Source organism: Vigna umbellata, chromosome 1 (genome assembly GCF_029865625.1).
Source record: "Vigna umbellata cultivar VRB3 chromosome 1, Vumbellata_1.0, whole genome shotgun sequence".
Classification (NCBI taxonomy): Eukaryota; Viridiplantae; Streptophyta; class Magnoliopsida; order Fabales; family Fabaceae; genus Vigna; species Vigna umbellata.
The window spans coordinates 60,792,865-60,808,082 of record NC_142165.1 but is presented as its reverse complement, the minus strand read 5'-3'; the positions used below and the strand labels follow the sequence as shown (position 1 = coordinate 60,808,082).

At 33.0% G+C, this 15,218-nt stretch overlaps 1 protein-coding gene across 1 annotated transcript; it reads left to right on the top strand.

Annotated features, from left to right (window-relative positions):
- Window positions 1–4,224: 4,224 nt before the first annotated feature.
- Window positions 4,225–8,938, top strand: LOC124833404 (uncharacterized). Its single transcript, XM_047307888.2, has 2 exons — window positions 4,225–8,385; window positions 8,489–8,938. Exons 1-2 carry the CDS (start codon window positions 4,932–4,934, stop codon window positions 8,857–8,859), a joined length of 3,825 nt encoding a protein of 1,274 aa, XP_047163844.2. The 5' UTR covers window positions 4,225–4,931; the 3' UTR covers window positions 8,860–8,938.
- The last annotated feature ends 6,280 nt before the right edge of the window (window positions 8,939–15,218 follow it).

Genomic DNA, 15,218 nt, shown 5'->3' with positions numbered 1-15,218 from the left:
AATATTATGAAAGAATATAAAGTTACGTAAACATTATATGTTTTGATGTGATGATTTTATATTATGCAATATTGGTTATGTAACATGACCATTGTTAATGTGTTAATTGTATCTTATGATTTAGACCTTTCTTCTCAATTTACATTACAATGTTTATAACAGAGCACATGTACATAATAAAAACTTAAATATTTTACAATTTTATTTATTACTTCTAGTTGAAGTTCCACTGGTAAAAAAACAACATTTAAACTCGCACAATAGGCTTCGATTTAAGAGAAACCGAAGCCTATAGGAACGTGGTGGCATTTTCGTAGTTTTGTCGAACCCTACCGCTTTGATTCGTTTTGAACCGGTGTGAAAAAGATTTTCTGTCTCGGGTAATGGATGAACCGAGGCGTATAGGTGAACTTTTGCTTCGGTTCTTTAGGGAACCGAGGCAATATCTTCTGTCTAGGACTAACATGTCTGATTACTGAACGTTCCAATTCTTTTTGTTCGAACCCTATGACTTCGGTTTGTTCAGAATCGGTGTGAAAACGGTTTTCCGCCTTAATTTTAATATTTACTTCTTATTGACGTCAGAACATAACCATTTTTTCATGTAACAACAGACAAGTCAATAGGGAAGTCTTACACCGAAGAAAATTCATTTATTTGAGGACGACCCTCTTGGTGTGTTAGACGAGCTTGTTAACATCATTTCAGATGCGTTGATGATTGTACCATGAAATTCTACTACATTTGGAAGAGATGCTCAGATCCTATTGTACTTGCATTCCCAAGATGTTAGGGAGCTTGCGTCGGGGAGAGAAGAAATTAATATTACACTCATTCACCTGTGGATGATGTAAGTTTATGAGAACTTTTTTATATAATTTTTTTTTATCAAATTACTTATATCAGATCATTTCTTCATTTCAGGTATATGCTTGGTGTCAGTAACAAGAGGGGGTTCCATGATGTATATGGGTTCATTGACTCCTATATGACTCATGAAAGAAATAAATTTGATGAAATCCAAACATACATCACCACCTACTTTGGAATGGAGAAGGACATATATTTTCTCCCTTATATACTTGGGTAAATGAAGTTTGTTAACTTTAAAGTTTCATTTATGAATTTTGGTATTTGATAATTAAGTTATTACCAATTTTAAGCGTCATTGGCAGCTACTTGTGATCTCCATATTGGAGAACACTGTTGTTTGATTTTATTCATTGCACAAGTCTCCTCCAAGCCCTCTTAGACATGTAGTAGATTGTGAGAACCTCAATGTTTCAACTTTCTTTCTTATATAAATGTATGTTAAAGCCATTTTTTTTAATAGTTCCCTTGCAACACATATGATGTTGTTTGGGAGATCTACTGCTACAACTAAAAAGCTTGCACGAGTTCCCCTTAAGGTTTGATATTTTAGTCCATACTTTGTTATTAGTTTAACTTTGTACATTAGATTGATTTATGCTTCAAAGTTGATTTATGATTATATTGAATTGATTTATGCTTCTGAGAAGTTGATTTATGATTTCATTGAATGCATTTATGTTTTAATATAATTTTTATTGAAAATATATGCTTCTGGATTGTTCTGGACTGTTCTGACTCTAAAATTATATGTAGGTCTGTTTCTGTAGTTGGGAATGTTGCAGAAACAGACCTGTTCTTAAAACAAACAAGGGAATATGCCTCGGTGTGACTATAACCGAGGCAGAAAGCCCTTTACGACATCGGTTCATGCCACAACTGAGACATAAAGTCTGGTGAAAAAAAAAATAAAAAATAAAAAACACTCTACTGCCTCGGTTCAGGTCCCAACCGAGGTAGTAGAGGACGACATACTGTCTCAGTTCAAAAAGGAATCGAGGCGTAAAGTCCTTCCAAAAAAAAAAATAAATAAAAACCCTACTGCTTCGGTTATTTGAGAACTGAGACAAAATGCTACCCCTTTTTGTCTCAGTTCACAACCGAGGTGAAAAGGAGTAGACTTTTTGACTTGTCTGTATATGTCTCGGTTCAGGAACCGCTATCTATGGACGAAAATAACCGCTGTCGTTTTTCCTGACTGCACTAATGTTCCCTTCTACGGGTTATTAGTCTTTAGATTTGGTTAGAACATTATACAAATACATCATTTTATACCTTCCTTTTAATGATCAAGATTTAAATATTATAGTCGTTTATATTGAGTGCTTTAAGTTTTTGAGAGTTGACATCTTCTAATAGATTTTCTTTTTCATAAACATAAACTAATGTATCAATGGAACGGAATGGAACGTTATACATGCATAATGCATATGAAAATCTATTAAAAACATGTCAACTTTTTAAATAAATATCAATGTATTGAAGGATTACCTTTTACCAGTGTTCCTATATATCAATCATTGAAATTTTGGTATCGAATAAGGAGGGAATATAATCCACGTACCATTTGTTGTCCTTCACCGGAGAAGATCTTTTGACGTGATTTGATCACTTAAAATATTCATTCATTCAGTAATAAAGAAATTGAATGGTGAACCATACTTTTCAACACAAATTTTAGATAATATATTTGTAAATTTTTTTTCTTAGAAATTATTTTGAGTATTCATTTCTATTTTCTATGATTCTAATTCACACTTAACTTCAAGGCAAACTAGAAAATAGAAAATACTCACATCACATGTATTAATGGGTACTGTATATTTAACTAAAAAAATGTTTTCAAAATGTTTTTGCTCAAAAAAATATCAAAATTTAGTGTTAATCTTTCTAAAATTTTTTTTATTGTTTTTAATATCTTTGATTTTAAAATGTATCATTTTGGAGTTCAAAGTATCCTAGGTACCGTTTTATGTGTAAAAGGCAGTTAGTTGATAACGCTTGATAAATTAAAAGTGATGTATCTTATTAAAATTAAAAAAAAAAGTTAAAATGGAAATTCAAAATTTGTTAAATAGATTATAATATGTCTTACCATAAAAAAAAATAAATAAAATGGTGTACTAGAAGTCAATGTACGGTCATGAAGTTTATTATGGATTGGATTGGCCCGTGAACTACATTGGATAAGTTTTGAAGACCTAAAGGGGCTACTTTTTTGTTGCATTAGTGGCTTTTTATGATTCCATTGCATCCCCTAATTGACTTTTTTTTCATCATATTGGATTTGAAGTATGCTTTTCCTCTTCGTTTTGCTACATTCAAATAAATCGATACATGCATCATAGGATATTGATTATATTCCTTTTGAGAGTTATCTCAATACTATTTATTTTCTCTTTCTTTGGTAACCCATTTGCTAAAATGACTAATTGATGGAACTTTGAGTAACAAGTTTTGAGATATTAATGAGTTATGGACATACTCTAATAATATAGCACAATAACATTTTTAACCTAATAGGTTTATTAGTTGTTCTCTATATATATATTTATTGTCAATATTACTTGTTTTTAATTAATATTAGACTTCTAATTCACCTTAAATTTCTAATAAATATGTTTATGTTCATAAAACTAATTTAAAAGATAAGATTGGCACTCTATACAGTATGATTTAACCTTATTTCTACTCTATGTGCATCTCTAAGAGCTTAGTCTCAATCTATATAAGTGTTTTACACTAACCCATCCGAAATATTCCAAGAGATAACAGTATCAATTATGGAGTCATGAATCAGAATTAGATTAAAAATTTTGAATTAGAGGATTGGTATGGAGCCGTGGACATAAAATAAACCACATGAGTTAATTAACATTTGTTTTGCTATCAATTAGAATAACAGTACATTATAGAGTAGACAGAGCATAAAAAAATGCTTTTGGAGTAGCCAAAAGGGTTACGTGCAACCAATAATAAAGACGAAACGCTACAAAAGGACATCTGGTTTGGTAACTCAAACCAAAACAAATGCAAAAAATATAGGATTCAATTCAATTCAAAAAAATTCTTTTATTTGATCCTATCTTAAGTTTCTTGATTTCTTTGTATTCTATTGTATATAACAGAAACAGAGTTTGGGTTGGTTTGAACTTAAAACAGTTTAAGTGGCTTCCGTGGGGATGAAATTGATTCGCTGATCAAGACTCTGTTGACTTTGTTAAAGCAAAGACAGAACAAGATTTGAAAAGCTATGCTGATACAAAAACTTATTTAACACACAAATATTAGAAGAAAAGAAAGAGAAAGCAGAAGAAAATGATTGATTTGACGATGAGAAATGAAAAGTAATAGTAGTAATAGTTATTACCAACGCCAAATACCTAAACTCAGTTCATCAAGATTTAAGAAAGGATATTGGTATTCAACTGCTCACTTTCTCATTGGGTCTCATTTATGTTCAGCCACGACACTAAAAAAGCAAAACTGCTACACCTATTCCTCAATCATCACTGTGCCTCACCCAACAACTACTGCATTCTCTTTCATTATTTCATACTTTTTTCAATTCTATTTCTTGTTTCTTTTCTTCTGATAGTCAATCTTTGACCACTGTTACATTAATTATATGTGCTCTCTTACTATATTTACTATTGGACCTTTTTCTTCCCTTATATTTCCCTTTCTGTCTAGCGTTTTCTGATCCATGTTGACCTTTTTGTTATCAGATTGTTTCTTCTTCATCTAATGCTTCCTCTTCTCTTTCAATGGGAACGGAAGGTGTTTGACTTTGTTGTGTTCTCGTCTCTAATTTGTCACCCTTACCATGCGGCAGATACCACTCATCTCCAACTCATGCCTTGCCATGCATTCATCTATCTATATACACTTCCATCTTGACATGTACACACTTCAAAAGAACCATAAAAGCATAGGTCACCCCAGCATCATAATTTTCCCCTGCTCTGGTATTCATCATTAGGAACTTTCATTGCTACTTGAAACAAAACAGTCCTGTGTCAAGTTTGAGTGTCTCAAAGTTGCAAAGTAGAGCAACCCAAATGCCACAAATAATGAGGTTTTCACCACTCGTAGTTGTGTTGGTTTTCTGTTTTTCTCCTATGCTGGTAGTCCTTGGTCTGGGCTCAGATCACACTACTTTGGGAGTGCTGTTGGAAGTGAAGAAGTCTTTTGTGAAAGACCCACGAAATGTTCTGAGTGATTGGACAGAGGATAACATTGACTACTGCAGTTGGAGAGGGGTGTCATGTGAATTGAACTCAGACTCAAACACAATTTCAAACTCTTTAGATGGTAACTCCATGCAAGTGGTGGGTCTCAATCTTTCTGACTCGTCACTCACCGGGTCAGTGTCACCTTCACTCGGTCGTTTGCAAAACCTGCTCCACCTTGATCTCTCCTCCAACAGCCTCACAGGTCCCATTCCACGTAATCTCTCCAACCTAACTTCCTTGGAATCTTTGCTTCTCTTCTCCAACCAACTCACGGGTCACATACCCGAAGAGTTCGGCTCGCTCAAGAGTCTCCGAGTCATGCGACTCGGTGACAATGCATTAACGGGAACGATTCCCGCGTCTCTCGCCAACCTGGTCAATTTGGTCAACCTTGGCTTGGCTTCCTGCGGACTCACCGGGTCTATTCCAAGGCAACTTGGTCAACTCAAGCTCATGGAGAATCTGATTCTGCAAGACAACGAGTTGATGGGTCCGATTCCGACCGAGTTGGGGAACTGCTCAAGCCTCACCGTCTTCACTGCAGCTAACAACAAACTCAATGGATCAATACCCATTGAACTGGGTCGACTCAGCAATCTGCAAATTCTCAACTTTGCCAACAACAGTATATCTGGGGAGATTCCGAGTCAACTCGGTAATATGAGTCAACTCGTTTACCTGAACTTCATGGGGAACCAGTTAGAGGGTACCATTCCTCCGTCTCTAGCTCAACTGGGTAATCTTCAAAATCTGGACTTGTCAATGAACAAGCTCAGTGGAGGAATGCCAGAGGAGTTGGGCAACTTGGGTGAGCTGGCTTATCTGGTTCTGTCTGGTAACAACCTTAATGGTGTCATACCAAGGACCATATGTTCCAATGCAACAAGTTTGGAGCACTTGATGTTGTCAGAAAGTGGACTTCATGGGGAGATTCCAGCTGAGTTGAGTCAATGCCAGCAACTGATGCAACTCGATTTGTCCAACAATGCACTCAACGGGTCCATACCTCTTGAGCTTTATGAGTTGCTGCGGTTAACTGATCTCTTGCTGAACAATAACAGCTTGGTTGGTTCCATCTCTCCCTCCATAGGGAACCTCAGTGGCTTGCAGACACTCGCTTTGTTTCACAATAACTTGGAGGGTGTTCTGCCTAGAGAGATTGGAATGCTTGGCAAGTTGGAAATTTTGTATCTTTATGATAACCAATTGTCAGGGTCTATACCTACGGAAATTGGTAATTGTTCTAGCTTGCAAATGATTGATTTCTTCGGAAACCATTTCAGTGGGGAAATTCCAGTCACTATTGGAAGGCTGAAAGAGTTGAATTTCCTTCACCTTAGACAGAATGAGCTAGTTGGTGAGATTCCAGCCACCTTGGGTAATTGTCATAAACTGAGCATTCTAGATTTAGCTGACAATCAGCTCTCAGGTGCAATTCCTGCAACGTTTGGATTCCTCAACGAATTACAGCAACTCATGATCTACAACAATTCCCTTGAAGGTAATCTCCCTCACCAACTGATCACCGTAAAAAACTTGACCAGAGTGAATCTTTCTAAGAACAAATTGAATGGTAGTATATCTGCGTTGTGTAGCTCTCAGTCATTTCTTTCTTTCGATGTTACTGACAATGAGTTTGAGGGTGAAATTCCTTCCCAAATGGGAAACTCACCCTCCCTTGAGAGACTACGATTAGGTAACAACAACTTTTCTGGAGAAATTCCAAGGACATTGGGAAAAATCCGTGAGCTGTCATTACTAGACCTCTCAGGAAATTCACTCATTGGACCAATACCAGCTGAGCTTTCTTTGTGCAACAAACTGGCTTATATTGATTTAAGCAGTAACTTTCTTTTCGGACATATACCATTATGGCTTGGAAGTTTCTCTCAGTTGGAAGAGCTCAAACTCTCCTCCAATAACTTTTCTGGGCCACTTCCATTAGGCCTATTCAAATGTTCTAAGTTGCTTGTTCTCTCTCTAAATGACAACTCCGTGAATGGAACTCTCCCATCTGATATTGGTGAACTTGCAAACCTAAATGTCCTCAGACTTGAGCACAATAAGTTTTCTGGACCAATCCCTCTGGAGATAAGCAAATTGACCAAGCTTTATGAGCTCCGGCTCTCAAGAAATGGATTTAATGGTGAGATTCCAGCTGAGATTGGAAAACTTCAAAATCTCCAAATCATTTTAGACCTTAGTTACAATAACCTCTCAGGTATCATCCCACTTTCTCTTGGGAAACAGTCAAAGTTAGAAGCTCTTGATCTTTCCCACAATCAACTAACTGGAGAAGTCCCTCCACAAATTGGGGAAATGAGCAGTTTGGGGAAGCTTGACCTCTCTTACAACAACCTTCAAGGAAAATTGGATAAGCAGTTTTCCGGTTGGCCAGACCAGGCATTTGAAGGAAACATACATCTTTGTGGAAGCCCTCTTGAGAGCTGCCACAGAAATGACGACTCTGAAAATGCAGGCCTGAATGAATCAACAGTAGTGATAATCTCTTCCCTTTCAACTTTCGCTGCAATTGCACTTCTGATACTCGCAGTCCGAATCTTTTCCAAAAACAAGCAAGAATTTTGCAGGAAAGCCAGTGAAGTGAATTATGTTTACTCCTCTTCTTCTTCATCACAAGCACAGAGAAGACCACTGTTCCAACTAAATGCAACTGGAAATAGAGATTTCAGATGGGAAGACATCATGGATGCTACGAACAATCTAAGTGAGGACTTCATGATTGGTTCAGGCGGCTCAGGGAAAATCTACAAAGCTGAATTGGCATCTGGAGAGACTGTGGCTGTCAAGAAGATTTCATCAAAAGATGAATTTCTGTTAAACAAAAGCTTCATAAGAGAAGTTAAGACACTGGGGAGGATTAGGCACAGACATCTGGTGAAGCTAATAGGATATTGTAGCAACAGAAACAAAGCAGGTTGGAATCTGTTGATATATGAGTACATGGAGAATGGGAGTGTTTGGGATTGGCTTCACGGGAAACCGGCCAAGGAGAGCAAAGTAAAGAGGAGCCTTGATTGGGAGACAAGGTTCAAAATTGCTGTAGGATTAGCTCAAGGAGTGGAATACCTGCATCACGATTGCGTCCCAAAGATCCTTCACAGGGACATCAAATCCAGCAATGTATTGCTAGACTCAAAAATGGAGGCGCACTTGGGAGATTTTGGACTGGCAAAAGCACTAACCGAGAACTATGACTCTAATACTAATACTGACTCTAATTCTTGGTTTGCTGGCTCTTATGGCTACATAGCTCCAGGTAGGTGATCTAACTACTGGTTTGAATTCACCTTTATCTTACATTATCTTTTGCCTATCATTAACCACTGAACAAACTTGTTTGCTATTGGCTTTATTTTCAGAGTATGCATACTCCCAACGGGCAGCAGAAAAAAGTGACGTTTACAGCATGGGAATAGTACTGATGGAACTTGTTAGTGGTAAAATGCCAACAAATGAAATTTTTGGAGCTGAGATGAACATGGTGAGATGGGTAGAAATGAACGTGGATATGCATGGTTTTACCAGTGAGGAATTGATAGATCCTGAACTGAAACCTCTTTTACCTGACGAAGAGTTTGCCGCATTCAAAGTGCTTGAGATAGCCTTGCAATGCACGAAAGCTACACCACACGAGAGGCCATCTTCGAGGAAAGCATGCGACCTTCTCCTCCATGTATTCAACAACAGGATGGTGAACTTTGAGAAGATGAATTTGGAAAATTGCAAATGAATTTTTTTCGGAGGATTGAAACAAACCCTACTAGCATTATGGAAAATTTATGTAAACGATACTCTTTTTTTTTTTTTTTCACATTACATAGAGACATTGCATACCTGCCGTTGTTCAACAGTTCCCGACTGGCAGCCAAAATTGGCAAGATAATATCATCAATTTTCAACTGTTCATGCTGAATGCTGACGGTTTAATTCCTCTGATCTTGAATTAATTACCAACCGTGTTGGGATGTTGAAGAAGATGAATTAGATTATCATACTTATTTCAACCTAAAAGTTTAAAATTCAGTCTTTTTTCACATGCATTACTCAACTTTTTCATTGTGAAATATAATTTTGTTTTGATTTTCCATATGAGACTATTTCTGTGTGGTTTTTTCTTTTTTGTTTGCAATAAATATTTAATATTTTAAAATTAAATGTATTTATTTATTTAATAATTTGGTTAAGATTATTAATCAGTACAGTTTTTATTTATAAAAGTTAATTCTGATAATCAATATTAATATAAAATATTAAATTAGTAAATAATTATATTTTTAATAAATTTCAATATTATTACTATTAATAATTAATTTTATTAATTCAAATATATAAAAATATAAAATATTCAGAATTAAAAGTTAATGTAATAATTTAAAATATTAATATCAGCATTTGTTAACTGAAAATTGATATATATATATATATATATATATATATATATATATATATATATATATATAATTATAATTACTAATACAAATTTAAAATAATATTTATGTGTAATTAATAATATAATATAGGATTTTAAATATTAAATTAATAAATGAATCTTTAATATTAATTAGTATAGTATCATTTTCAATGAATTAATTACGAATGTTGGTAATATAAATAAATTTATTTGATATATTTAATTAAATAAGTTAGAAATGGTCAAATAATGTAAAATTAATTATGTAATATATTAATTCAAAGTATGAAATTAATAAAATACAATTCAAAAATTAATAATTAATTTGTGAATGCTATTGGTATCATCAATCTCGTCTTCATATTAAAAATTATATATTATATAATTAAAATGAAACTAAAATTATAAATATAAAATTTTTATTTTTTAAAAAAAATTAAGCATTTATAGACCAATAACTTTAATTTTAATCTATATTTCTAAATTTTGAATAGAAAAAAAAAATTACACATGAGTTTTAACATCATATTATATTGATACTTTTAATTTTGATGTTTAGCACTGAAAATAGACAAAATATATAAGCAAGATTGAATTGTGTACAATAAGCTTTTGTAATAATTTACACGGACAATGCCCTATCAGATGATTAGACAAAGTTTTAGTATGATAGATTTGGTGTCAAAATATATTTTCTCACGAATCTTTTTAAAAAACAACTTTGGCTTTAATATTGAATACTACAATATGTAATTGAAAGAGTTAATATAATAAGCAGAGGGATTTGCTATGAGTACTTTTATAATGGTTAGTCTATCAACTAAAAGTACATCTAATTATTAATAAACATAATCATGTTTTATCAGACCATGTTACAAAATATAAAAATTAAGTTTTATTTGGATCCCAACCTTTCTTAGCTAAATGGAATAATCATATTCCTAGTCAAGATTCTGAATTTGTTTACAACAACAATTATTCTTAGCTAAGACTCTTATTATCGTATTGAGCAACAACTACTCCTAATTAAAGACTAACAACTACTAACAAAAAAATATGACAAAAACATAGCAATTTACTAACTAAAAGAGATATTGTATCCTAAGACGAAAAGATATGGACTTCTCTTTTAGAATATTGTTGAAGAACATTTTAGTGTTTTATTAATTTACTAAATTTGTAAGATATTTTACATAAACTTCTGTAGGATTGTTTGTGAGCAAAATTTCTTAGGGCAAAAGTTCTTCTTTCTTCAAATATTACTTTTATACACATAGATACTAGGAACACTACTCTTTGTGAATATTTTTCTAGCTTATATTATAAATGGAGAAGTTATGTTCTTTATATTTGACCTCATAAATGTTGATGGTTACAATATTCTTCATACAACGTTTAATTTAAACTTCTACTATAAGTATTTTGATATTTAGCATAACTTAATCATGTCTTTATCAATTTTTTTTAACTTTTCTTGAGAAAACAATGATGAGTGTATATTACACCCTATTTAATGTTTAATTTTGAATTTTTAGTTGATTTTTGTGCTTAAGATTAATCTAATTAAGATTTCTAATAATTAAGCTTATTGAACTTGTGAGGTAAAAAGTCTTAAAAAATGTTTTTTAGTTACATAAAATATTTTCTTAGATATTCTAATATTTATTGAAGCAGATGAAGTTAAGATTAAGCTCCTTTAAAGATTTCAAAATAAATTGATTAAAGTTATCAAATACTTTCAAAATCAACAAGTTTCAAGAAATTATGTTCTACACCTCCTAGTTTACTCATACACTCCCCTTTTTTCAAATGGTCACACAAAACTTGTTTTTGCACTCCCTAATATATCTACTTTCACCCTTCCTACCAATCACAAAAATTAGGCCCAACTAGAGAATGCCACATGGCACTATCCTACACTCTCAAAATCTATTCAATCAAAATATGCCATGTATCATAATCCATCACTTTTGAAGCTGGCCAATTAGGTGTCGCTACGTCATCATCTTCAACCTAGCATTCCCTTTCACCACTTACAAATAAGGTTAACCTTCACCATGCTAAGCAAGCACATATCTCCTCCATTAGAATGTAACTCTCGCGCTAGCAATCATTGAATCCATTGAAGGAACTAACATTGCCATTATGGGACCTCAATTGGATTATCCTCAACTTTTCTCTTGAAAAGGATTATATATACTCATATCATCATCAACAAAATAATATCAACATGGTGTGATTTTATTGGTTGATTTAACATTTGAATATTGTACTCGTTCACATTTGTAATCAATTGTTTTAATTGATTATGCAAACTTTGGTTCATGACATCCATCTTTTGTCTGAATTCCTTTATCTGTTACTGAGTTTCTTGATATGAGTTCATCAACTTAGCCATCATATTTATCATTTTTGTTAGACTTGGATCAACTTAGCCATCAACTTAGTCCATAAGGTTGTTCACTGTTGCAAAAAGGTGATCCAAAATATGGGTCATAAGGTTGTTCACTGTTGAAAATATTGACAATAACTCCATTTAAAATTACACTATTGATTATTTTCGTATGAAAACTTATTTTTTTTTTAAAACAAAACTATGTAAAAATTGTGATAAAAAGAAATTTACCAAATTAAGATAACTAAATAAAATAAAATAAATGTTAGAAAAAAAAACAGAGAAAGAGAAAATGCAAGTAATAAACAAAAATAGTTAGCTATATCAACTTTTGTATTGTCAAGTAAGTAGTTAACCATTTAAACATGGTAAAGTTAAAAAATTCAATTCTTATAAAAACCTATAGAGGTGGTTAAATAACAAAATACAAATAATAAAAGATAAATATAAAAATATAATATAATGCAATTAGTTACTCTAAAATGATATGCTAAAATATGCAAAAGATAATATGCCTAAAAGTATAAAAACTCACAAAAACCATAAAAAAGAGGAGAAACTCAAAATGAACTAATTAATCGGTTTAAACACAAGACTGGTCAGTGTAAAAGTGTGTAATATGAGCAAACAAGGCTTTAATCGGTTAAAAAGCCAGACCAATAAGTGAGAATGGTGGAAAACCTAGGAAGAGATGTTCTAAGGCTTAGGGTCTTGAAGAATTAAAAGGAATGTAGAGATTTTGAGAGGCTAAACTAAATGAAAACCTATTTTGTGGTGGAAGGAGATGCAAGAAGAAGATTTGATGATGAAGACGTTTGAGAATGAGGGAACGCGAGGGGCTAGGGTTTGGAACTCGAAGCAGAGAAAAAGATATGTTGCTTGGAGAGGTAGTGCGAGAATAGTTGGCGCATTTATGTAAGCCACGTAGGATGAAAATGTTGCGAAAGTACTACTGACAAGTGCGTGGAGCAACTAAAGATGTGGCTGCTAATGGAGATGCCTCGTGGAGGAGAGAATTAATGGAAGCACAATGAGAAATTAATGGAAAATGAAAATGGAGGTGTGTGCTTAGAAGGTGGCTATAGGGGATCCCTAGTATTCTCTCTAGCTTCACTTTCAAGGGAGAACTATTTCTCGTTGTCAGAAAATCAATTCTCATTCATCTCAAAAGTGTCAATACAATGGTGGAGCTAGGTATTTATAGTGACTCATGCTCCATGCAAGCTAAAAGCGTATACAATAAAATGTAAAAATATAAACTAGAGGACACTGAGGAAGGTTTATTAGACAATATTACATTAGTCTTCTTCGTTTCATGTTATTTAATTAAACTTCAAAACCAAGACTAGGGTTTCTACTAGACGAACTTGTCTTGTAACAAGCTTGTCGCACCTTGACAGGGTTTTCTTCGTGTGGCTCAAGCCCCAGATTTAGCGTTGTAGCCATGCTGAACTAGTTTGTTGTAAATGCTTAAAATTCCTTTATTTTCTTCATTTTTTTCACTTTGACTCTCTACTTGATATCAAGAACTGCAAAAAAAAACTAAATAAGATTGAATTAAACATATCTAAATAAAATCGAAACAAGATATATAAGTGCCAAAATTATCTTAAAATTCAATTAAATTAAACATTTATCACTTATCCTTAGACTCTTTGACTTTGTGGTGCTGGGTGTGGCTTCTATGGTGCTTGACACAATAATTCATCTAAAACTTCACATTTTAGTTGCTCTTATTTTCTCTAGATTTCCAACTTCCTTAGTTTAAAAGAAAAGGTTCCTATTCAAATAGTAGACCCAAAATAATGGGGATTGATGGTAAAACTAGGTTGGTGTAAGTGTAAATGTAATTATTTACAAAAAGTAAGATAAAAATGAAGATTAAGTAGGCTAAAGCATGAGAAGAGTTAATTTTGTTAATATAAGATAAGTAAAATAATAGTAAAAATTAACTTTATTACACTACACAATCCAACAAGTTTTAGGCAATAACTCTTACTTTAAAATATATCAGAATCCTACCTATCACTACTTCACCCTCGAGTCTTGCGCAATAAGACTTACTTCAAGGTAGATCAAAATAATATCTACTGGTATAACTGCTCAAGTTTTCAGCGATATAATACTTATTGCAACTTAGAATTCTACCTATCATTATATAATCTCTCAAATCTTGAGTGATAAAGTTATGTTAGAATCCTACTTATCACTACATATATATAACTCCTCAAATTTTAGTAATAAGACCTATTTAAAGACAACTCAAAATCGTGCATATCATCATCGTAGAACCGCTGAAGTCTTAAGTAATAATACTTATTTAAAGATAAATTTTGACTACGACAGGTTTTTTTTTTCGAATTATTTTAATTTTTTCTTACCATAGTAATGTTATTCCATGTGCCCCTTTAAATTGAAACAGAAAATTGTATATATATTGAACCAACAAGTTAACATATTTACAAAGATGTAATAATCTTAAAAGTTTGCTACCTCTTCCATGTGTTGGAGGACTTAAAGTAGAGGATGTGATAATCCTTGGAATATAAAATCCCTAGAGCACTCATGTAAGGACTTGATAGTCCCGTTCCAAATTCTTGCACTGATATGTGAATTTGCCAAACTTTTAACATACTTTATTGTCTCATCATAAAATTGTAATTCCGTGAAAAGAAAAGATATTCATTCAAGAAAACCATAATTTAATTATAATAAAATCGTAAATTTGTTGTGTTGCACTTTCTATGAATGATTCCTCCATCCAGCACCTCCAAGAGATACACTTCTTGGCCGCAATTTGGATAGATGTGTATCATTTCATCTAAATATTGCTTATTGAAGTTGACTAAGAATGCAAATCTTAACTCTTAAGTACTGTCATGGAAAAATTAGGGACACACATGACACCACTTATAATTTTCTCTTATCATTTGTATAGACATGACTACTTATAATTTATTAACACAATAATACATTTTTTTAGTAAACTTTGAGACCGTAATAAATAATTAAAATATAAAAACTTAATTATAAATGTCTTTATATTTTGACAAATTAATTATTACGTGAAAAAAAAAAACATAAAGAACTGAAAGGAAAAAAATATTTATGTTTCGGTTGTAGGGTTGAGTCATTGAGCACTTTCACAATTTTGTCTTCTTGTCGTCCGGTCTCATTCCAACCTCCGTTGTTCTGCTCTTCCGTCCGGGAAGGAACCTGTCAAAGATCCTCCGATGCCAAAGTCAGTATGTGAGCCGTTCGACAATTTAATAGAACAGTAATA